The sequence below is a fragment of the Oncorhynchus clarkii genome, chromosome 12 (genome assembly GCF_045791955.1).
Source record: "Oncorhynchus clarkii lewisi isolate Uvic-CL-2024 chromosome 12, UVic_Ocla_1.0, whole genome shotgun sequence".
Lineage (NCBI taxonomy): Eukaryota > Metazoa > Chordata > Actinopteri > Salmoniformes > Salmonidae > Oncorhynchus > Oncorhynchus clarkii.
In genome coordinates, this window is record NC_092158.1 from 29945775 (window position 1) to 29970100 (window position 24326).

The window sequence follows — 24326 nt, forward strand, 5'->3', positions numbered from 1 at the left end:
GGCTTCAACATTCACACTGGGGTTGTGGGTGTCAGGGCTTGGAAAGCAGAGATATCACACTTATAATTGCCAGAAGTTAAACAGAATGACCATATTGGTATTCATAGGACAGCTCAGAATTAGTAAGCTGAATTCAGCTAATAAATGTCAAGATTTCAACCTCTCACATCAGTCAAGAGGACAGATATAAACCTCCTGACCTGAATGAGAAAGTAATATTCTGTCACTTTCAGATTCATCCTTCCATCAGGGTCAGAACCAAGTGGCAATAAACACAAATCTGTCTGAAAGGTCACAGTAAAACTCTTTAGCACAATCACAATGAAGGATCACCATAATGAAGAAGACCTGCTCATTCCATGACATAGTCTAACCAGGTGAATGCTATGCCGCTTGTTAAATCCACTTCAATCAGTGTAAAGGAAGCGGGGGAGACAGATTAAAGAAGGATTTTTAAGCCTTGAGACAATTGAGACATGGATTGTGTATGTGTGCCATTCAGAGGGTGAATGAGCAAGACACAATAAGTGCCTTTGAATGGGGTATGGCAGTAGCTGCCATGCGCATTCGTTTGTGTTAAGAACTGAAATGGCGCTGGGTTTTTCATGCGCAACTGTTTCCTGTGTGTATCACGAATGGTCCACCATCCAAAGGACATCCAGCCAACTTGACACAACTGTGGGAAGCAATGGAGTCAACACCGGCCAGCGTCAATGTTCCCTCTAAACTGTGTGTGTGCACTTCCTCCAGGACTGCCGCCCAGAAGAAATGCCATGCCGCACAGAGACGCATGAGATTGAACTTCACTGAAGTTGTCCCATTAGTTTGCGCTATATAGATCAACGTTTTTCTGTGATCGAATCAACATTATATCACCCCCTTTTCAATGCAACAAACCAAAATAAATCTAACTTTGCAATATCTATCTGTGATTTTGTTGTAACAGAGCCAGAGCACAACAGAGTAGAATTGTGGTCATTCCTCAACCTGGTGCCAGGTTTCCTCCAGATGTGATGCTTGGCATTCAGGCCAAAGAGTTCAATCTTGGTTTCATCAGACCAGAAAATCTTGGTTCTTATGGTCTTAGAGTCCTTTAGGTGCCTTTTACTGAGGAATGGCTTCTGTCTGGTCACTCTACCATAAAGGCCTGATTGGTGGAGTGCTGCAGAGATGGTTGTCCTTCTGGAAGGTTCTCCCCTCCACAGAGGAACTCTAGAGCTCTGTCAGAGTGGCCATCGGGTTCTTGGTCACCTCCCTGACCAAGGACCTTCTCCCCCGATTGCTCAGTTTGGCCATGCGGCCAGCTCTAGGAAGAGTCTTGGTGGTACCACACTTCTTCCATTTAAGAATGATGGAAGCCACTGTGTTCTTGGGGACCTTCAATGCTGCCAAAAATGTTTTGGTACCCTTCTCTCGATCTGTGACTCGACACAATCCTGTCCCGGAGCTCTAAGGACAATTCCTTCGTCCTCATGTCTTGGTTTTTGCTCTGACATGCACTGTCAACTGTGGGACCTTACATAGACAGGTGTGTGCCTTTCCAAAAATGTCCAATCAATTGAATTTACCACAGGTGGACTCCAATCAAGTTGTAGAAACATCAAGGATGATCAACGGAAACAGGGTGCACCTGAGCTCAATTTCGAGTCTCATAGCAAAGGGTCTGAATACTTATGTAAATCATGTTTTTTTTTCTAAAAATCTGTTTTTGCTGTGTCATTATGTGTAGATTGCAGAGATTTGTTTTATTTAATCCATTTTAGAATAAGGCTGAAACGTAACAAAATGTGGAAAAAGTCAAGGGGTCTGGGTATTTTCCAAAGGCACTGTACATTATGCTCAAATAGCCACAATAGCCTATTGGCAACTGTCTAAAACTGTAATGTTACAGCCTCAGTGTTGACTGTAACCGTGTGCAGGAAGTTGCACAAAATCCTCACAATGTTCAAGTGTCCCCTCAGCTGATCAAAGGTTTGCTCAGTGCCCCCCAAACAATGTGAAGTAACTTTGGCCAGCATCCCTGTAGAATGCTTTCGATACCTTGTAGAGTCCATGTCCCAAAGAATTGAGGTTGTTCTGAGGGAAAAACGCAATATTAGGAAGGTGTTTGGACACAGATATACACACACACACCATGTGAACCCTGTAGGCTTGTGTATTTGTGTAAAAAATAAGAAGAAACATAACATGGGTGAAACAAACAGTGTAATTATGAGGAGTGTTTTCCTGTGTGGACTGAAGGTCCTGGGAGTCAGTCAGTCAGTCCCATTCCTTTGAGCCCTCTGCCCCAGGTGGCACTCCTTCTCATTAGAGCTCTGTGACATTGTAAAGAAAACCTTTCAACACCGCTGACTAAAGAATTGTGGCATTACTTCAATGTCCATTGACAGATAGAATTTAAGAAAAAGAGCCGCACAGGGTTTTTTTCCCAAAAAATCCATTCAGTTTGAAAAACCCTATGGGAAACATGTTTTATGAAAAAAAAAAAAACGCTAGATAATGTATTTAGTTATAGTCTATGAGTTGGGAATCACATCGCTAATTAATCAAACTCTATATATCAGATGAAATGCCATCCTAACAACAACAAAAAAAGCTAAACAACTGGCATAAAATTATATTCTTCACAATAAGATTAGTGAACCCATTCCAAGCTTGTGCAAGCAGACATAAACAAATCTAAATCAACAGTCACGTCTTATTCAGTGGCTGATCACCTAGGAAACAGGATGAGAGAGGAACCATGGTTAATAGTAGCTGCTATTCCTCAGTGAAAATGTAGCCTAGGAGCCAACCTCAAACCGTGGCTAGATCAACAATAAGAACCAACGACAAGTTTTCATTTATTTTTGTTATGTTGCACCATAACCCCCTTAAAGAGAGAATGTTCTCTCTGTTTGTGGTGTGTGAGGTGATTATGAGGCGCTAAGTAAGCGTTTCAGCCATACTTACTGCCCAGTTAAATGTCTTAGAGGGTAATGGAGAAGCCCTGTTAAATGGCTTAGAGGGTAATGGAAAAAGAATAAGAAGTACAAAGCTGGAGGAGCCAGGAGAGGTCTCTACTAATGGAGATGGTACTTTCAGAGGTATTGAAGGAATGGAGGCAGACTGAATGGCAGACTGAGGCTCATAAAATGCTTATTTGAAGGGATGGAACACTGACAGAGATCTATGTGGGTGAATCAGACTCTCTCAAAGAAGGTCCTCTTAGTATTTGAAAACAAACAAAGGACACGGAGAAACTTTTAATCATCTTTTGTAGAATCAAGATTATTACTACAAAATACTCCATTCATGCACACACATAAAGGACAACTAAAGTGATTTTTAAACCTAAGAACACAGCTCATTAAATGTTGCTTGAGTACGCGTAATAATTATATTTTTTTCCACAGGTATAAAAGTATAAATGGGGTACTGAACCCTGGTTGTTGATTCATTCAGTTGATAGACATCAACTGACTGATCCGATTCACACACACCAATATAACCGAACTTGAGTACTCTACAACTCAACCAAAAATCGGTGGTTCTGCCCCTGAACAAGTGCCGAAGACGTGGATGTCGATTAAGGCAGCCCCCCGCACCGCTCTGATTCAGATGCAGAAGACACATTTCAGTTGAAGGCATTCTGTTGTACAACTGACTAGGTATCCTCCTTTCACCGCTCCCTTTCCCATATGAGAGCTAACACCAGTATTGAGGTTTCAGGTGAAGTTACTAATCTAAGTGTAGTTCAACGAATCCCCTCATTTTCTGCAGTAGCGAATGAGTCTTAAAGGGCCAATGCAGCCATTTGTATCTCAATTTCAAATCATTTCTGGGTAACAATGAAGTACCTTATTGTGATTGTTTTCAATTAAAATGGTCAAAAATAAACAAAATAGCTTATTAGCATATAGCAATTTCTCAAGCAAGAATTTAACTACAGTAGGAATGTCAGGGAGTGGAGGGGGAATACTGAAAACTAGCTGTTATTGGCTGAGAGGTTGGTCTATTAACTAATTTACCGCCTAGTAATGTCACCAGACAGGCCAAAACGCCATCCCACCAAAACAGGCAGAAATTTCATGCAGTTTTTTCAAACAGCTCCCACACTAAAAGGGCATTATCATCATTTTCACAGTATTATTCCAACCTCATAGAGTGGAAATACAGTATATGAGGTTGGAATAAAAAAAAAATTAACTGTCATGGTCAAAACATATTGATGCAATGGTTGTGAAGATGAGGAGAGGTCTGTCCGTGAAAAAAAGATGCTCTGCTTTTTTAACACCACACTCTTGATTATTGTCCAGTCATATGGTCAAGTGCTGCAAAGACTAGATACGCTGAAGTTATCCCAGAACAGAGCTGCACGTTTTGCTTTTCATTGTAAAACATGTATCATTGTAAACCATAACACTTAGGCTTCAACTTCCAGTTTATTCAGTCATGGCCAAAAGTTTTGAGAATGATATAAACATTAATTTCGACAAAGTTTGCTGCTACGCTACAGTGTCTTTAGATATTTTTGTCAGATGTTACTATGGAATACGGAAGTATAATTACAAGCATTTCATAAGTGTCAAAGGCTTTTATTTACAATTACATGAAGTTGATGCAAAGAGTCAATATTTGCAGTGTTGACCCTTCTTTTTCAAGACCTCTGCAATCCGCCCTAGCATGCTGTCAATTAACTTCTGGGCCACATCCTGACTGATGCCAGCCCATTCGTGCATAATGGATAATTAGTGCATAATGCATCAATATTTGGGAGTTTGTCAGAATATGTGGGTTTTTGTTTGTCCACCTGCCTCTTGAGGAATGACCACAAGTTCTCAATGGGATTAAGGTCTGGGGAGTTTCCTGGCCATGGACCCAAAATATCGATGTTTTGTTCCCAGAGCCACTTTTGCCTTATGGCAAGGTGCTCCTTCATGCTGGAAAATTCATTGTTCGTCACCAAACTGTTGCTGGATGGTTGGGAGAAGTTGTTCTCGAAGGATGTGTTGGTACCATTCTTTATTCATGGCTGTGTTCTTAGGCAAAATTGTGAGTGAGCAACCCCACACATGAATGGTCTCAGGATACTTTACTGTTGGCATGACACAGGACTGATGGTAGCGCTCACCTTGTCTTCTTTGGACAAGCTTTTTCCGGATGCCCCAAAAATTCGGAAAGGGGATTCATCAGAGAAAATTACTTTATCCCAGTCCTCAGCAGTCCAATCCCTGTACCTTTTGCAGAATATCAGTCTGTCCCTGATGTTTTTCCTGGAGAGAAGTGGCTTCTTTGCTGCCCTTCTTGACACCAGGCCATCCTCCAAAAGTCTTCGCCTCACTGTGTGTGCAGATGCACTCACACCTGCCTGCTGCCATTACTGAGCAAGCTCTGTACTGGTGGTGCCCCGATCCCGCAGCTGAATCAACTGTCCTTTCACTTGCTGGACTTTCTTGGGTGCCCTGAAGCCTTCTTCACAACAATTGAACCGCTCTCCTTGAAGTTATTGATGATCTGATAAATGGTTGATTTAGGTGCAATCTTACTGGCAGCAATAACCTTGCCTAAGAAGCCCTTTTTGTGCAAAGCAATGACGACGGCATGTGTTTCCTTGCAGGTAACCATGGCTGACAGAGGAAAAACAATGATTCCAAGCACCATCCTCCTTTTGAAGCTTCCAGTCTGTTATTCGAACTCAATCAGCATGACAGAGTGATCTCCAGCCATTTCAGCCCTGCCTTTTGTGGCAGGGCTGAAATGCAGTGGAAATGTTTTGGGGGATTCAGTTCATTTGCATGGCAAAGAGGGACTTAACAATTAATTGCAATTCATCTGATCACTCTTCATAACATTCTGGAGTACAGTGCCTTGCGAAAGTATTCGGCCCCCTTGAACTTTGCGACCTTTTGCCACATTTCAGGCTTCAAACATAAATATATAAAACTGTATTTTTTTGTGAAGAATCAACAACAAGTGGGACACAATCATGAAGTGGAACGACATTTATTGGATATTTCAAACTTTTTTAACAAATCAAAAACTGAAAAATTGGGCGTGCAAAATTATTCAGCCCCCTTAAGTTAATACTTTGTAGCGCCACCTTTTGCTGCGATTACAGCTGTAAGTCGCTTGGGGTATCTCTATCAGTTTTGCACATCGAGAGACTGACATTTTTTCCCATTCCTCCTTGCAAAACAGCTCGAGCTCAGTGAGGTTGGATGGAGAGCATTTGTGAACAGCAGTTTTCAGTTCTTTCCACAGATTCTCGATTGGATTCAGGTCTGGACTTTGACTTGGCCATTCTAACACCTGGATATGTTTATTTTTGAACCATTCCATTGTAGATTTTGCTTTATGTTTTGGATCATTGTCTTGTTGGAAGACAAATCTCCGTCCCGGTCTCAGGTCTTTTGCAGACTCCATCAGGTTTTCTTCCAGAATGGTCCTGTATTTGGCTCCATCCATCTTCCCATCAATTTTAACCATCTTCCCTGTCCCTGCTGAAGAAAAGCAGGCCCAAACCATGATGCTGCCACCACCATGTTTGACAGTGGGGATGGTGTGTTCAGCTGTGTTGCTTTTACGCCAAACATAACGTTTTGCATTGTTGCCAAAAAGTTCAATTTTGGTTTCATCTGACCAGAGCACCTTCTTCCACATGTTTGGTGTGTCTCCCAGGTGGCTTGTGGAAAACTTTAAACAACACTTTTTATGGATATCTTTAAGAAATGGCTTTCTTCTTGCCACTTTTCCATAAAGGCCAGATTTGTGCAATATACGACTGATTGTTGTCCTATGGACAGAGTCTCCCACCTCAGCTGTAGATCTCTGCAGTTCATCCAGAGTGATCATGGGCCTCTTGGCTGCATCTCTGATCAGTCTTCTCCTTGTATGAGCTGAAAGTTTAGAGGAACGGCCAGGTCTTGGTAGATTTGCAGTGGTCTGATACTCCTTCCATTTCAATATTATCGCTTGCACAGTGCTCCTTGGGATGTTTAAAGCTTGGGAAATCTTTTTGTATCCAAATCCGGCTTTAAACTTCTTCACAACAGTATCTCGGACCTGCCTGGTGTGTTCCTTGTTCTTAATGATGCTCTCTGCGCATTTAACGGACCTCTGAGACTATCACAGTGCAGGTGCATTTATACGGAGACTTGATTACACACAGGTGGATTGTATTTATCATCATTAGTCATTTAGGTCAACATTGGATCATTCAGAGATCCTCACTGAACTTCTGGAGAGAGTTTGCTGCACTGAAAGTAAAGGGGCTGAATAATTTTGCACACCCAATTTTTCAGTTTTTGATTTGTTAAAAAAGTTTGAAATATCCAATAAATGTCGTTCCACTTCATGATTGTGTCCCACTTGTTGTTGATTCTTCACAAAAAAATACAGTTTTATATCTTTATGTTTGAAGCCTGAAATGTGGCAAAAGGTCGCAAAGTTCAAGGGGGCCGAATACCTTCGCAAGGCACTGTATATGCAAATTGCCATCATACAAACTGAGGCAGCAGACTTTGTGAAAATTAATATTTGTGTCATTCTCAAAACTTTTGGCCACGACTGTACATACTATACACATTTTACATACACAATCTATTTTACAATAGTTATATTTTGTTTCATTTTAGTCCTGGCCTTCCTCTATTTCTGATGTCCATCCAGTTTGATTTTTATTTGCCATATATTTGTAACTGTGCTATTTCACAAAAGTTCTGAACCTATATACATTTTAGAGACATTCTATTTAAATGTGTTATCTTGTTGTTATTAGTCCCACCCTTCAGCTCCATTCAGCTCCATTCAACCCCTCCCATCAATCTCTTGGGAGATACTGGATTTCAAGTTGACATATATTCTTCAACTGTGCTGTGATGCTTCACAAAAGTACTGAACCTTTCTATTCTCATAGTTTCTGAAGATTGTAAATTAAAGACACACATCTTTACTAAAATAATTATTATATTATTAATCAATTGACTATGACTTTTCAAATCACCCAGTATTGCTATCTGCAGTGTTAGCTCTAGGTAAATGTTACAATTATTCAGCCATTTCTGGACTGTGACCAAAAAACGAGCTACATATGGACAGTACCAAAATAAATGATCTAATGACTCTGCCTCCATGCAGCAAAATCTGCAGAGCTGGGAAGGTTGTATGCCACATATATACAACATTCTATTGGTTGCAAGAATTGAGTATAATCCTTTATATTGAAAAATTAGAAATGTTGAATCCGTCGTTGTTTTGCATGTCAAATCATAAACCATGTACCATGGAATCAGTACATCGTCAAATCTCACCTCATGGCACAATGCCTCTCCCTTATGTGCCCTACTTTTTGTGTGTATGTGTAAATTGTAAATTGTCTTTTGTCTGTAATGTTATATTTCTCGTTATGTGTCGGACCCCAGTAAGACTAGCTGTCGCCATGGTGCTGGCTAATGGGGATCCCAATAAAACAAAATGTAAAATATATACACTCACCGGACAGTTTATTAGGTACACAAAAATCGATCGCTCCTACACACAATGAGTCACGTGGCCGGGGCTTGCTATATAAAGCAGGCAGACAGGCAGGCATCAAGGCATTCAGTTACTGTTTGATTGAACGTTAGAATGAGCAAAACAAGTGACCTAAGCGACTTTGAGCATGGTATGATTGTCGTTGCCAGGTGCACCGGATCCAGTATCTCGAAACGCAAAACTCGTCGATCCTTGTCACGGATGGAATATTTCAATAGACGACCATACCGTGTTCCTCTCCTGTCAGCTAAAAACAAGAAACAGCTCCAATCTCCACGCAATCTCTCATAGCTTGGTTCCTCTATAGGTTTCTTCCTAGGTTTTGGCCTTTCTAGGGAGTTTTTCCTAGCCAACGTGCTTCAACACCTGCATTGCTTGCTGTTTGGGGTTTTAGGCTGGGTTTCTGTACAGCACTTTGAGATATCAGCTGATGTACGAAGGGCTATATAAATACATTTGATTTGATTTGATTACAAACATTAGACGATTGAGGAGTGGAAAAACATTGCCTGGAGTTCAGTTTACTTAAGCAGCCTGCACAGTCCCCAGACCTCAACCCAGTAGAGCATCTTTAGGATGAGATGGAACGGGCTGTTCACAGCAGTAATGCACTGTCGTCCGATCTGCAGCAACTGCGTGATGCCATTGCATTAGCATGGACCAACCTCCCTGTGGAACGTTTCTGAATTGTAGAATTCACCCGAAGAATTCAGGTTTTCTGGAGGCAAAGGGGGGTCCGACCTGGTACTAGATGGGTGTAGCTAATAAACTGGCCAGTGAGTGTATATTTAAAACAGGAAAATCACATTTTTGACTGCACTGGGCCTTTAAGGCCCACAGTACTATACCTGTTCCAGGATGGTGTTGATTCTTCCAACCTCACAGTCGATGAGGAAGCGTTTCTCCTGCCTGCGGTCCATCTCCTCAATGATGCGTTTGTACTCTGTAGGGTCCCCTATGCTGCCCACCGACCGGGCCGTCACCTGCCAGTTATTGGCCACTGCTGACTCCATGATGGCTTGAAGGATAGAGAAACCTGGAGAGGAGAGAGAGGGGATCAGTCACATACAGTAGAATGGGAAAGGTGTGTTTGTGGTCGTTTGCAGAGGAGAGCGGTGTACTTAATCACGTCATAGTTACTGTAAAGTCAAAATACAAAGCTCTTTGACAAATAAAATCTGGGCACATATTCTAGTCACGTGCACAAGTACGATGAAATGCATTTCTTGCGAGCTCTAAACCCAACAATGCAGTAATAACATAAGAGAACAAAAACACACAAGAAATAAAAAGAAGAAATCAGAAATAAAAGAACACGAGAAAGTAAGAAGCTACAGTTCCAATACCATATTTACAATGTGCAGAGATACTGGAGTGATAGAGGTAGATATGTATATTGGTAAGGTGACTAGGCATCAGGATGTAGCAGTGGCGTAAATAAAGATTGTATGTGCGTGTGTGTGTAGTCAGTATGAATCAGTATGCTGAGGGGAGGACGGCTCATAATAATGGCTGGAACGGAGCAAATGGAATGGCATCAAACATCTAGAAACCTTTGAAACCATGTGTTTAATGTATTTGATACCATTCTACTGATTCCACTCCAGCCATTAACACGAGCCCGTCCTCTCCAATTAAGGTGCCACCAACCTCCTCTGGTATAAATGCGTGCATGTTATGTGTGTGTTGGAGTGTCTGTGTGCGTGAGTGTGTAGAGTCCTGTGTGTGTGAGTGTGTAGAGTCCTGTGTGTGTGAGTGTGTGTGTGTGTGGACCATTTTAAGTCCTTAGTGATTTGGACCTTGATGGACTTGAAGCTCTCAAACCGCTCCACTACCGCCCCATCGATGTGGATGGGGGCGTGCTCGCCCTCACCCCTTTCACATTTCTCACTTTTTATCATCGTCAATTTAAAGGTTCTGTTTTGTACTGTTTGTTAACCAACTGGTGTAGGGTATGAATATTTTATGTTTTCTGTCCACTTGAATGGTATCATTCTGTCATAAAAACAACCACAATAGTCTTTGAGCCCGCGAGGGAAAAAAAGACAGCCCTGTCAATATCACATTTCATGGGTGAAATAAATGGTACAGAAGGTAAAGTGTGTCAAATGGAAAAGTAGCTTATAGCTTCCAGGACAGGCAACTAGAAATTCTAGTCTGGGCTTTTTATGATGGGGAGCTGTTTCGCGGAAATACTACTTGCAATGCCAATAAGCTTTGGAGGAAAATTTCAATTGAATAGGTTTTCATTTCAGCTCCCAGTGTCTCGGCTGTCACAGTCTGTAATAACTGAATGAATGTGATTTAAAATTCAAATTGTGCGGTACATCATGTCAGTGTTACCAGTATCAGTGTTACCCCTCCAACGTATAGGTTATAATGGATATCACAGTGCTCTAGGTCTGACAAGCAGGCCTTAAAGGGGCGGAGTTACAACCCAGGACATGTTTTCTTTTCAGAAGATCAATGCATCGTCCGTTATGTCAACTCAAGGTCAAACTGCGGGCCTGAAATGGGGGTTATACAGCGAGAGCCGCACCCCTTTATGGGTAATAGCCTTATCAAAATATGAATGTTATTTAATAACACTCCTTACACCACAATGAATAATGCTACCACTGGATTATTCATGCATAGTAATATACAGACCTAGAATAGGGTAATGAAAGAAAACATATATACGTATCAGCGATGGTGGAAATGTGTGGTGGCAGTAGGTCATTATGTGGTAACTTGTAAGTAATAGACAGATAAAATGGTGCAGTTGAGGAAGGCTTTGTGCGAGAGCAAGCACGCTATAGTCGGCTTGGCTAAATGGGCAGAGGCAGCAACATGCGCTCGGCTATCTCTTCCTCTTAGAGGTTGGGATAAAATCGCTGATTCAATAAAATGATGAATATTATTACTGATGCTGAAGCAGTCAGTGTAGATTATGCTAATGCTGATGCGGTCTTTGCAGTGCACCCCTGCTGGGCCCATCCACATTAAGCATCCACACTGTTCCCTATATGCGCTACCGTCACTTTGTCCAACCTGCTACTGGCACGCCAGGGACCTCTGTATAAAAACACTTTGACAGCCCAGTCTAAAGACACTTGTAGCCCAAAACATCTCACAGTACCTCCACTAACAGCCAGCCATCACAGTTTCAGCATGTTACTTTCCATGTGAAAGGGGCATTTTAATTCACGTCAAATGGAGGAAACATGTTATGAGTGTTCATGGATACTTTAAACCGTCTAGAACGCTAGTTGTAGGCATAAATGGATCTACTGCTGTATATGTAGATATATGGATCTGTGAAGTGAAGAACTACCATAGACTAGCTAGCTAGAGCACATAAGAATTCTGCGCACAGCCAGAGACTCAGCCATCCACTCTCCTCTATATCCTCTCCTACGTTAGTGACCTTCACTCAAGAGACCACTGCAGAAGGTTGTCCAATCAGACATTGCCTTTTATAAGACAGGCGGCTGTGAAGGACTGAGCACGGCTACATCACCATCACCCACTCAGGTGGCGACTGGAAGAGCAGCGAGGAGCAGGGAGAGCCGTGTATGCACGTCTGATATTTCTAAAGGTTGGGAGACTCAACAACGGTTTTCATGCGTCTGGCCGTATCCCAGCGCACTGTGAATGACAGCCAGATAAGATAAAACCCAGGAGCTGACCCCTGGTTGAAAGGACAGGGGCTTATTCTGTCATTGTAGAAGCACCATCAGGTCACACTGAAAAACACTGTGCTTTTATCATCCATCCCCACAGCATATTAAGAGAGAGAAAAGACTGCAGTCTATGTCTGATAGCATAGCAGCACAGAGGAAATTAAAAAGCAAATGCTGAAATATGAGGTGTTTTTTCACCAGCTTCCCTGAGACTACATATTGTATAGAGTACACTGGGTAAAGCCTGACATTTTAAACATGTTACCAGCTGCTTATGAAGAAAAAGGATTTGGAAGGATTTAGAAATGATTCCCTCATGACTTATATTTTGTATCAATCTTCTGCCTCTAAGCTGATTTGGAAGTTTTGGGATTCAGACGTTATGATGTATTTCTCAATGTTAAACGTGTTGTGAAACATTGACAAGTTAAAATACTTGGAGATGAAAAATAAATTACCAATAATTCTGGCAGAAAATATAAACAGGGGATGTCATTTAACACACGTTGGCTTTCATTTTAATGTGATAGGTAAAGGTCGTGGCATCACAATGCTAAAAGGAACAACAGTCTGGATATTGGCATAGCCTGTCTGCTGTGTGTGAGATGAACATAGTGTCACTCAGTGGTTCAAACACAAAGCGAGTGAATGTTGGTGCAAGGTTTTTAGACGTAAACAGATGGTACATATCACAGAAGCCAGCGGGCAGGGCGACCATGAAGAGCATTTATAAACTGTCAATTGTTCAGCCCATAATAAAAAACACATGAAATATTCAGAAATCTGGGGCATATTGTCACAAGGCAATGTATAATTGGGATGAAAGTAAGACATTTTGTGAGGGAAATGCTTTAAAGATGACCTATAGTAGAACATTTCTTTAGAAACATTTGATACTGTAGAAACATTCACCTGAATGATTTTTACTACAGCCTGCTGACCAATTGGGAAACATCATTTGTGTGGAAATGAGTCCCAGCTACAGAGTGCAGGGTCAGGGTTGACACCTTTATTCACATCAAGTCCTCAACACTAGATGTCTATCATCTGAAGTCCGACTTGACAGACACTCCATTCAAGTGTAATATCTGACATCCTGTCAGATGATGCAGTAAAAAAATGCAGCTAACTAAAAAAAATCTCTCTCTGACGCTCGATACTCAATTGAACCAATTTTTGTCAGCAAGAAAAACATAAATGATTTTGTACTCAGTATCAAATCTTTGAAAACTAGACATGGTGAATGGATGAACGAGGAACATTCAAAATATCATTTTAATGGTGGGGACCTTGACTGGAATATAAACCTTCTTGGTTGTCATCACACTAGGTTCATTTACATTTCTTCACATGAACATAATTCCCTGCCTCAGCGTGGAGTGTGAAAGGTCAAAATGATTATGCAGAAAGCAGAGAAAATGTCTAGTTTCTTCAAAAGAACAATTACAACCCCTGATATTTGTCAGTGTCAATTATCATAATTGGGCTATTTGAGTAGAGTAAGACATTAACATTTTCCTGATTTGACAGTCAGTGAAAGCTATATATAGTATTTTTTTCATATGTAACAATTGAAGGGTATTAGTAACCATTCAAAATATACAGTTATAAACAAAGACTGACTACATCTGGGACAGCACCCAACTCCAAGCCCAAAGCAGTGTGATTTGCATATAGTCTTTGTATATGGGAAGGATTGATAAAGACATGTTTTACTGTAGGTGGTGAGCAGTATGGATAATGTGTAGGGAGGTTCTGATAGTATTTGATTTCAGTTCGAGGATATAAGTGTAGATAAGGGTAGTGTGGATAGTATGCTGTGCCATTTGGAGGTTATGAGAGGTAGAGTGGACAATATGCTGTCTCAGGTGGTGGATAGCATCATGGTGGCTGCAGCATCATGGATGCTGTGTGCCCTCAACTCTGACTCAGTCTTCCCCTGCTGCCTCCCAGGAGATGGTGACCTCTTTTAATCTCTCTCTCGGGGCAGGCATCAGAGTTATTTGCTGTGATGGCTTGCCCAAAGCTGAGCAGTGCATCACCGAGGTGAAGTCACACAAAGCTTCTGAGACCACTTTTAGAGAAAGCTCCAAAAATCTCAAAGCTTAAGTCAGAGAGAAAAAAACAACAAGAGCTACTGCAGAGAGAGGCATTCCACTTCCCTGCACCAGATTTCACAAAATTGAGTTTGCTGGCTGGCTTTCTCCTTGAGAGTAAAGCTGCACGTACAGTCCCATGTTTCTGCTCAATTGCCTACAGAACACCCATCTCTTAAACAAACAAAAATGGCCTTTCATCTTGGGCAAACCATGTACCGAACACAGCATATTAAGTCTTTCATAATGCAGAAAGACCACTGTTCAAATGGCCCATGCATTATCCTGAAAGCTTGTGTCCCAAAATAGATGAAAGGCTTTGGAGACCAGTGGCCAGAGACAAGTGAGCAGAGGACAGTATAAACAAAACAGTGTGTAATAAAGCAGGGGCAAGTTCTATTAGTCACCCAGTTCATTATTATGCCATTTTAAGTCACATGGTCAGGCCAGATTAGATGTGACAGACTGTGGATCTCCTTAGGAGATGTTTAGAATTCATAAAGTAAATCATATTTGGTTGAGCTGCAGAGGCACAAAGGGTTTGCTGACTCCTCCATTATTTTCCCCAGGCTACGCCTCCACAATGTTTTTTATGCTATTGAAATTTCTGCTATTTCTCCTGCGAGCAGCTGAGACTAGTGCAGTCAGCTGAGGAGAGAGAGAAAATGAGAGAGAGACTCATCCTGGCCATTATAAGCCTCTTGCTCCTGGGCTCCTCTCTTGCTTTTGTTTAGAATGGATGTGTGTACATTTGTCTCCTAATGTCAGTTTTTCCACATACTATGATAGCACAGAATACAAATACAAGGGACTTATTCTGTCAGAGATACAAAGGCTATATAACAATGGGGTTTAAATGCCAACACATTTTAAATATTGAACAATTACATACCTAGGATAATACTGAAATGAGTCACATTACATGTCGATGTTAAAGGTATGCATACATGACATTTTAAGGTCAGTGACTGTGCTGGTTTTCTTTTCTCTCTGAAACACTATTTCTGTCTGCATCCTGTGTATTGATTTCTTTATTTTCCCCCAGCAGCAGCAGCAGCAGCCGTAGGGGCAGTCACAGCACCAACCAAGCAAGCAGTAGAGAGAAGAGAACTGTCCAGTGCTGAAATACTGGTTTCTGCAGTCAGAGCCAGTAGTATAGAGTGGAACTGTCCAAGGTTCTGAAATATTAGCAACTTAGAACAGGGAGCAGGGAAAAGCAGGGGGAAAAAAGATCTGAAAATGGCACTGAACCACACAAGGCTGCAGCATTGGAAGCAGTGTTAGTAGGAGCTGTTTCAGCCCAGTGCTGAAATACTAGCTGCTTAAAGAAAGATGAGTACAGACCAGTCGGAAATACTAGCTGCTTAAAGAAAAATGAGTACAGACCAGTCGGAAATACTAGCTGCTTAAAGAAAGATGAGTACAGACCAGTCGGAAATACTAGCTGCTTAAAGAAAGATGAGTACAGACCAGTCAGAAAGACTGATGCTTGTGATGATTTTTGTATTTGTATTAGTATTTATTATGAATCCAAGGCAGCAGCTACTCTTACTGGGGTCCAGAAAAATGAAGGCAGTTTATACAATTTTAAAAACCTTACAATCCATTCCCAGATTTCTCTTCCTGGGGTTCAGCAAAATTAGGGCAGTTTATACAATTTTAAAAACATTACAATACATTCAGATTTCACAAAACACTGTGTGGCCTCAGGCACCTGCTCCACCACCACCATCTACGGTACTAAATCCATGTGTATGTGTGTGTATAGTGTGTATGTTATCGTGTGTGTGTATGCATGTGTCTGTGCCTGTTTGTGTTGCTTCACAGTCCCCGCTGTTCCATAAGGTGTTTTTTAATTTGTTTTATAAATCTAATTTTACTGTTTGCATCAGTTACTTGATGTGGAATAGAGTTCCATGTTGTCATGGCTCTATGTAGTACTGTGCACCTCCCATAGCCTGTTCTGGACTATGAAGAGACCTCTTGTGGCATGTGTTGTGGGGTATGCATGGGTGTCCGAGCTGTGTGCCAGTAGTTCAAACAGACAGCTCGGTGCATTCAACATGTTAATACCTCTCAATAATACAAGTAGTGAAGAAGTCAATCTCTCCTCCACTTTCAGCCAGGAGAGATTGACATGCATATTATTAATATTAGCTATCTGTGTACATCCAAGGGCCAGCCGTGCTGCCCTGTTCTGAGTCAATTGCAAGTCCTTTTTTGTGTCACCTGACCACACGACTGAACAATAGTCAAGGTGTGACAACACTAGGGCCTTTTGGATAGTGCCTTGTTACTGCCTTGTGATAGTGTATGATATTGTAGTGCAATTGTAATGGCTTAGCAGATAATAAGAAAAGACGATCAGTATTTATCTGGCTAAAAGAGAAGGAATATAATATCTATTGTTTACAGGAAACTTATTCAACAATTTTAGATTACATTTGTGGACTTTTCTAAGCTGTTTAAAGGCACAGTCAACTTAGTGTATGTAAACTTCTGACCCACTGGAATTGTGATACAGTGAATTATAAGTGAAATAATCTGTCTGTAAACAATTGTTGGACAAATTACTTGTGTCATGCACAAAGTAGATGTCCTAACCGACTTGACAAAGCTATAGTTTGTGGTTGAAAAACGAGTTTTAATGACTCCAACCTAAACTTTCGACTTCAACTGTATATATTACATATATAGTACCAGTCAAAAGTTTGGACACACCTACTCATTCCCGGATTTTACTTTATTTTTTAATATTTTCTACATTGAAGAATAATAGTGAAGATATCAAAACTATGAAATAACACATATGGAATCATGTACTGTAGTAACCAAAAATATATATTTTATATTTGAGATTTTTCAAAGTAGCCACCCTTTGCCTTGGAGACAGCTTTGCACACTCTTGGCAGGTAACTCTTGTATGTCTTGTCAAAAGTTAATTTGTGGAATTTATATTCTTCTTAATGCATTTGATCCAATCAGTTGTGTTGTGACAAGGTAGTGGTGGTATACAGAAGATAGCCCTATTTGGTAAAAGACCAAGTCCATATTATGGCAAGACCAATCAAACAAGCAAAGAGAAATGATAGTCCATCATTACTTTAATTAAGACATGAAGGTCAGTCAATGCGGAAAATTTCAAGAACTTTTCAAGTTTCTTCAAGTTCATACGCAAAAACCATCAAACGCTATGATGAAACTGGCTCTCATGAGGACCGCCACAGGAAAGGAAGACCCAGAGTTACCTCTGCTGCAGAGGATGAGTTCATTAGAGTTACCAGCCTTAGAAATTGCAGGCCAAATAAATGCTTCACAGAGTTCAAGTAACAGACACAACTGTTCAGAGGAGACTGCGTGAATCAGGCCTTCATGGTCAAATTTCTTCAACGAAACCACTACTAAAGGACACCAATAATAAGAAGAGAATTGCTTGGTCCAAGAAACACAAGAGTGTGCAAAGCTGTCATCAAGACAAAGGGTGGCTACTTTGAAGAATCTGAAATCTAAAATATATTTTAATTTGTTTAACAATGTTTTGGTTACTACATGATTCCATATGTGTTATTTCATAGTGTTGATGTCTTCACTTTTATTCTACAATGCAGATAATGGTAGAAATAAAGAAAAACCCTTGGATGAGTAGGTGTGTCCAAACCTTTGACTGGTACTGTACATTTACAAAAATATATATGGGGCATTGGAAATTGTGAAGACAATTGCATTGATGGAAGCCATAATCTATCTGCAATATTAAAGTTGATCTACCCCCTAAAAAATAAATACAAATACACATATATAACACACTCTAAATGTGGTCCCAGATAAATAATGGGAATGTAGAATTGGTGTCACATTATGGAGGACTCTGATATATCTGGTGTAAATGCTATTATTATAGCAACACTATGGACTCCTGTGATTCTATATTTGACACTTAATTTTTACTGTTAGTTCCCTCTACATCCTTGTCATTTGTTTATCACTCCGAAACCGCATGATAACTATTCCTCATTTGTCTTTGTGCTTCATGATTGAGTTCAAAATGCATCAAGAGTGCAAAATAGTCAGACTCAACATACAGAAATCAATGTGATATCCATACCAGAACAGCTTACTCCTAACAAACTCCCTTTCTCCCTCTACTAACCTGCACCTCCTGATACTGTTTATTTATCTGTTATTTTACCAGGTAAGTTGACTGAGAACATGTTCTCATTTGCAGCAACGACCTGGGGAATAGTTACAGGGGAGAGGAGGGGGATGAATGAGACAATTGTAAACTGGGGATTATTAGGTGACTGTGATGGTTTGAGGGCCAGATTGGGAATTTAGCCAGCACACCGGGGTTAACACCCCTACTCTTACGATAAGTGCCATGGGATCTTTAATGACCTCAGAGAGTCAGGACACCCATTTAACGTCCCACCCAAAATACAGCACCCTACACAGGGCAGTGTCCCCAATCGCTGCCATGGGGCATTGGGACATTTTTTTAGACCAGAGGAAAGAGTGCCTCCTACTGGCCCTCCAACACCACTTCCAGCAGCATCTGGTCTCCCATCCAGGAACTGACCAGGAGCAACCTTGCTTAGCTTCAGAAGCAAGCCAGCAGTGGTATGCAGGGTAGTATGCTGCTGGTATACCACCCTGCATACCTGCATACCATACTGTATTTCCTAAGAGGAAATGTCAAAGCTAGATTAAAAAGGAAGCTATAACACAGTCTATATTCATAATCAACGCATTTTAATCCTGAATATGCAGCACACCGCAACAGTGTGTTGTGGCACAATATTGTAGCCAAGTATTATACTATTCTATGTGGTCTGCAGCACAGCACAAACCACAGATTTTCCTCCCATTCCACTACCTCTACATGCTTGAATGTGCCTGGACACATGGTGACCATTTGGGGCCTCTGGCAGGAAGGTGGGCAGGCTTGGTTTTGTTCAGAGGGGAGAGCAGAGGCACTCGGGGAGAACAGATGCCCCAGCTACAGACTCTCTGCTGTGAATGCTCTATGAGTCATCGCTTTTCATCAATGAGGTCATTCCACAGTGCACGCACACAGAGAGAGCCTTACAAAACACAAACAATAAGATCAACATACACCCATACAGTACACCCACCCACCCAGTATACCCATCCACACACTACAACACACCACCCCACTTTTACCTTCATCTCATACTCTGACTGATAACTCTGACTGAGCATTCCTTGTTTAAAACACACTGTACAGTACTTCCATCAAGTTGCAGTTTATCTAAAGCTTTGCAGTCAACAGACCCAGTTTGTATCATCTATCTCTAAAGTTAATACAATTGGGGATTCAAAGAGGATTTGTTAGGCATCACAGAGCTCTCCAAGGATACAGAGCTCCAAATTGGACCGACCCAATGTTCTCCATGTTCCGCATCAGGTTGGGCCCCCCAGAGAGAGACACACAGGTCCCATAGAGAATAAGGACTTGACTTAGAGACGTTAAAAGCCAACTGAAGTCTCGGAGTCCCAAGGCAGAGCTAATGAGTGCGGGAGAGAGGGACCACACAGACGGCAGGCAGAGCCAGTGATGGGGAAGAAGAGATAAACAGTGTTTAGCCACAGCAGGCTGCCTGTGCTCATTGATTTGTGCGGAGAGGCCCGGGCTGGGCTGGAAGCGAAGGTGGTGTAGAGAGCTCACGGAGATGGAGAGGAGAGGGAGTGGAGCAGCAGGTTTGTGCCACGTCGTCTCTCTCTCTCTCACCCACACTGTGTTAATGAGCCTGTGCCTGACTGCTGAACGCAACCATTTAGCACTGTGCAATTAATCAGATGTTTCCTTGCAGAGAGGAAGCCAGTGAGGCATATAGCAGGGGAGCTGTGATTTTACTCCATACAAATGCAATTTTCCACCTCAACCCCTACCTTCACCTAGTGTCAGGGGTAACAGAGAAAAGCTGTCCTTTTGCCTGTTAGTTTGTAGACTTTGGTTAAGATGATTTCATAAGATGAATCCAAAGCAAGGAAACAAAAGGTTTATTACAAAGCCCTATATCCTACAAGAAAGGGGGCAGTCAGTTAATATTACAGTATTTATGCAGGCAGTAGAATATAAATACACTTTCTTTCCCGTTAATCACATAAAATGACTGACAAACAGAAAGTAGACCGCTCTCACAGGAGTGTGTGTGTGTCTGCTTGTGGATATTATATGAAAAGGATTTGATTTCTCATATTAAAAATAAATGCGCTCTATGGCATATTCAACAAGATACAGTTGAAGTCAGAAGTTTACATAAACTTAGGTTGGAGTCATTAAAACTATTTTTCTCAACCACTCCACACATTTCTTGTTAACAAACTATAGTTTTGGAAAGTGGGTTAGGACATCTACTTTGTGAGTGACACGAGTAATTTGTCCAACAATTGTTTACAGACAGATTATTTCACTTATATCACAATTCAACTGTATCACAATTCCAGTGGGTCAGAAGTTTACATACACTAAGTTGAATGTGCCTTTAAACAGCTTGGAAAAATCCAGAAAATTATGTAATGGCTTTAGAAGCTTCCGATAGGGTAACTGACACAATTGGAGTCAATTGGAGGTTTACATGTGGATGTATTTCAAGGCCTACCTTCAAATTCAGTGCCTCTTTGCTTGACATCAAGGGAAAATCAAAAGAAATCAGCCAAGACCTCAGAAATACAATTGTAGACCTCCACAAGTCTGCTTCATCCTTGGGAGAAATGTCTAAATGCCTGAAGGTACCACGTTCATCTGTACAAACAAGAGTACGCAAGTATAAACACCATGGAACTACGCAGCCGCCATACCACTCAGGAAGGAGACGTGTTCTGTCTCCTAGAGATGAACATACTTTGGTGCGAAAAGTGCATATCAATCCCAGAACAACAGCAAAGGACCTTGTGAAAATGCTGGAGGAAACAGGTACAAAAGTATCTATATCCACAGTAAAACGAGTCCTATGTCGACATAACCTGAAAGACCGCTCAGCAAGGAAGAAACCACTGCTCCAAAATCGCCATAAAATAGCCAGACTATGGTTTGCAACTGCACATGGGAACAAAGATCATACTTTTTGGAGAAATGTCCTCTGATCTGATGAAACAAAAATAGAACTGTTTGGCCATAATGACCATCGTTATGTTTGGAGGAAAAAGGGGGAGGCTTGCAAGCCAAAGAACACCATCCCAACCGTGAAGCACGGGGATGGCAGCATCATGTTGTGGGGGTGCTTTGCTGCAGGAGGGACTGGTGCACTTCACAAAATAGATGGCATCATGAGACAGGAAAATTATGTGGATATATTGAAGCAACATCTCAAGACATCAGTCAGGAAGTTAAAGCTTGGTTGCAAATGGGTCTTCCAAATGGACAATGACCCCAAGCATACTTCCAAAGTTGTGGCAAAATGGCTTAAGGACAACAAAGTCAAGGTATTGGAGTGGCCATCATGAAGCCCTGACCTCAATCCTATAGAAAATGTGTGGGCAGAACTGAAAGAGCAAGGAGGCCTACAAACCTGACTCAGTTACACCAGCTCTGTTAGGAGGAATGGGCCAGAATTCACCCAACTTACTGTGGGAAGCTTGTGGAAGGCTACCTGAAGCGTTTGACCCAAGTTAAACAATTTAAAGGCAATGCTACCAAATATTAATTCAAAATGCTACCAAATATGAATTCAAAATGCAAACACTAACAGGATCTCGCTATAAGTCAAAGGCACAAATGAATTCCATTCAAACACATTCTCCTTTATGAATTATTATTGTTAAAGGACTTGAGGTGTTCTTCAAGCAGAACACGGGCAGGTATACTGACTGAACTCCCATTTCTGTTAACAGGAACTAGTGGCAAAGAACTCAAAACACTCTTCAATGATTCAATAGGAAAATCCTATTCAATGTGATTCAGATTCAACACAACTATGGAGACAGGTAATTCTAAGTATTTCCAGCATGATGGCGAGGTGGAATCGATGTGATACAGAGGTTGAAAGAGGAGAACATGACTGCCGGTGTGAGAGACTCTCACTAAGGGGCCAAATCACATTGGAAATCGAATGCTCCATGCACAGTGAAGGCAGGGTCGAAATCTTTGGGTGTTTATTTTGCAAGCAGGAGATTCCTACGTTATTGTACCTTGACACAGTAACAAATCTTCCTATTACAACACAGTGTCTCTGAACCTGAGCAAGACATTCAGTCATGATAGGGTTCACTTCACGGCGATCCAGGAGACTGTAGTTTGCATCCATTACTATTCCCATTTTCATGCTTTTTTGTGAAGAAAAAGGGACTAGAGTCATATATATTTCTCTGTCTCTTTTTTTGAGTGTCCAGGTGTGTTTGGTGGCTTTGTCATCAGTGATGGAGAAATCATCCCACTGGAATTCTTCTCTGCTTTAGTGCCCTAATGCTATCATACTCTGTCACGAGATGTCAATACAAGCAGACATTGCTCCTGCCTCCGAATTTAAGAGCCTTCCCAATTTCAAATGGCTCCCTCTTGTAGTTGTAACAGGGAGTCAATATCAGTGTACCTAATAGTAACATAGCATTTAGAATGTCCTTTTAAAACATGTGGAATTTAGATAGGTGGTGATCACTGTAAAGCCTAAACAACATATCCCAATCCATGTGGGGAACAGAACAGTGAGGGGTGCTAGGAACAGGAGGAGCAGGAGGGCTCTCTAGCTTTTCTTGCCTCAGAGCAAACACAAGCTGTAGGTAAGGCATGCACAGCACAGCATGTGGGGTAAGACTCCAAACTACAGTGGCTAAAGTGCCAATGTTGCTGCAGGCCAAAGGCCCATTAGACCCCCAAAAAAGCTTAATCTATTGCTTTTCCAAAAATCTTCCTAAATTTCCTATGACACAAAATACCACAGTGAGTTGATAGGGCTCTTCTCTCCTGTTATCCGTCTGGCGGGATGGAGTTTTTACCCATTTTTATTTTCTTTACTGTTTCACGTCATTCTGTGGAAATGGGAGTATGTTACAGATGGGGGCGATCTGATCCAGACACAGTAGGCGGAAGGGCCTCCATAAGTCAAGGAGAGCTGTAGGGTGAATCAGGAGGCACATGGAGGAAGGTTGATTTTGCCCGGGAGAGACAATAAACCTCGTAATCACCTTTCCTCCACCACAGCAGCCAAGCAATTATCCGCTGGTACGGCCTGCCGCAGACACACAGACACTGAGACACATGGCCCGTGTCCATGCTTCTGACATGAGGCCCCCAATTTCAAAGCAATTGGCACTGTCTTAACATGGTTTAGGAAGGGATAAAACATCTGGAACAACATAAGGAAAGGGTGTTAGCTACTAACATCTCAATTAGGTTGGTGTGCTGTGCTGATGGAGAGGGAAGATTTAAAAAGACAAGCATTTTTTTAATAAACGTCTTAAACGTTTAAATGGGTTAGAAGTGAGCAGTCTTTTTCTGGTTGAACGATACACAACATGGTTTGATGAGATGATGGATAAAGCACCCAAGTTATACTGTATATCGTAAGGTAAGCCAGCAAGTAAACCTCTACAAAGCACTGTAATAAAGCTGTCTCAACGTAGGCTCAACAGCACTTTGAATACACTCTACTGTATATAAAACCAGTACACAATCACAATACAGTGAATATCTCTCACCATCGCCAGACCATTCAAAAATACATGTAAAAAAGGGCAGAATGTATTTTAGCCCAAATGTGGTCTAATATTTCAGAACGCTAATTATTTCCTAAAAGCTCAACATTTGGTTATAGGAACCTCACATGGGCCAGAGAGGATAAAGGCAACTAAGATCTCCCTCGGCCAGAGGAAAAACTGGAAATGGTCGACAGAGGACATACACTATAGTTTTACACTATGATGAATAGTAAATGGTTGGTTTACACAAGTGAGAAACGTTGTGTAACTGTCAGCCTCTGCATTTTGTCCTATCCCCAGTTTCTAATTACAGCAAGAACATGGTATTGTAAACAGAATACCTGCTCCAGTACAGTAGCCTGGTCCAGTACAGTTTGTCTCTCCCTCTCTACAG

The 24326-nt window shown here is 41.4% G+C and overlaps 1 protein-coding gene across 1 annotated transcript in view; it reads right to left on the reverse strand.

The window, feature by feature from the left end:
* The window catches only part of LOC139423017 (glutamate receptor 3-like), a 113452-nt gene that overhangs the window by 54348 nt on the left and 34778 nt on the right, over positions 1–24326 (reverse strand). The window contains exon 4 of the mRNA XM_071174577.1: positions 9363–9550. Within this exon, the coding sequence (XP_071030678.1) occupies positions 9363–9550 (188 nt within the window). The remainder of the gene's footprint in view (positions 1–9362; positions 9551–24326) is intronic.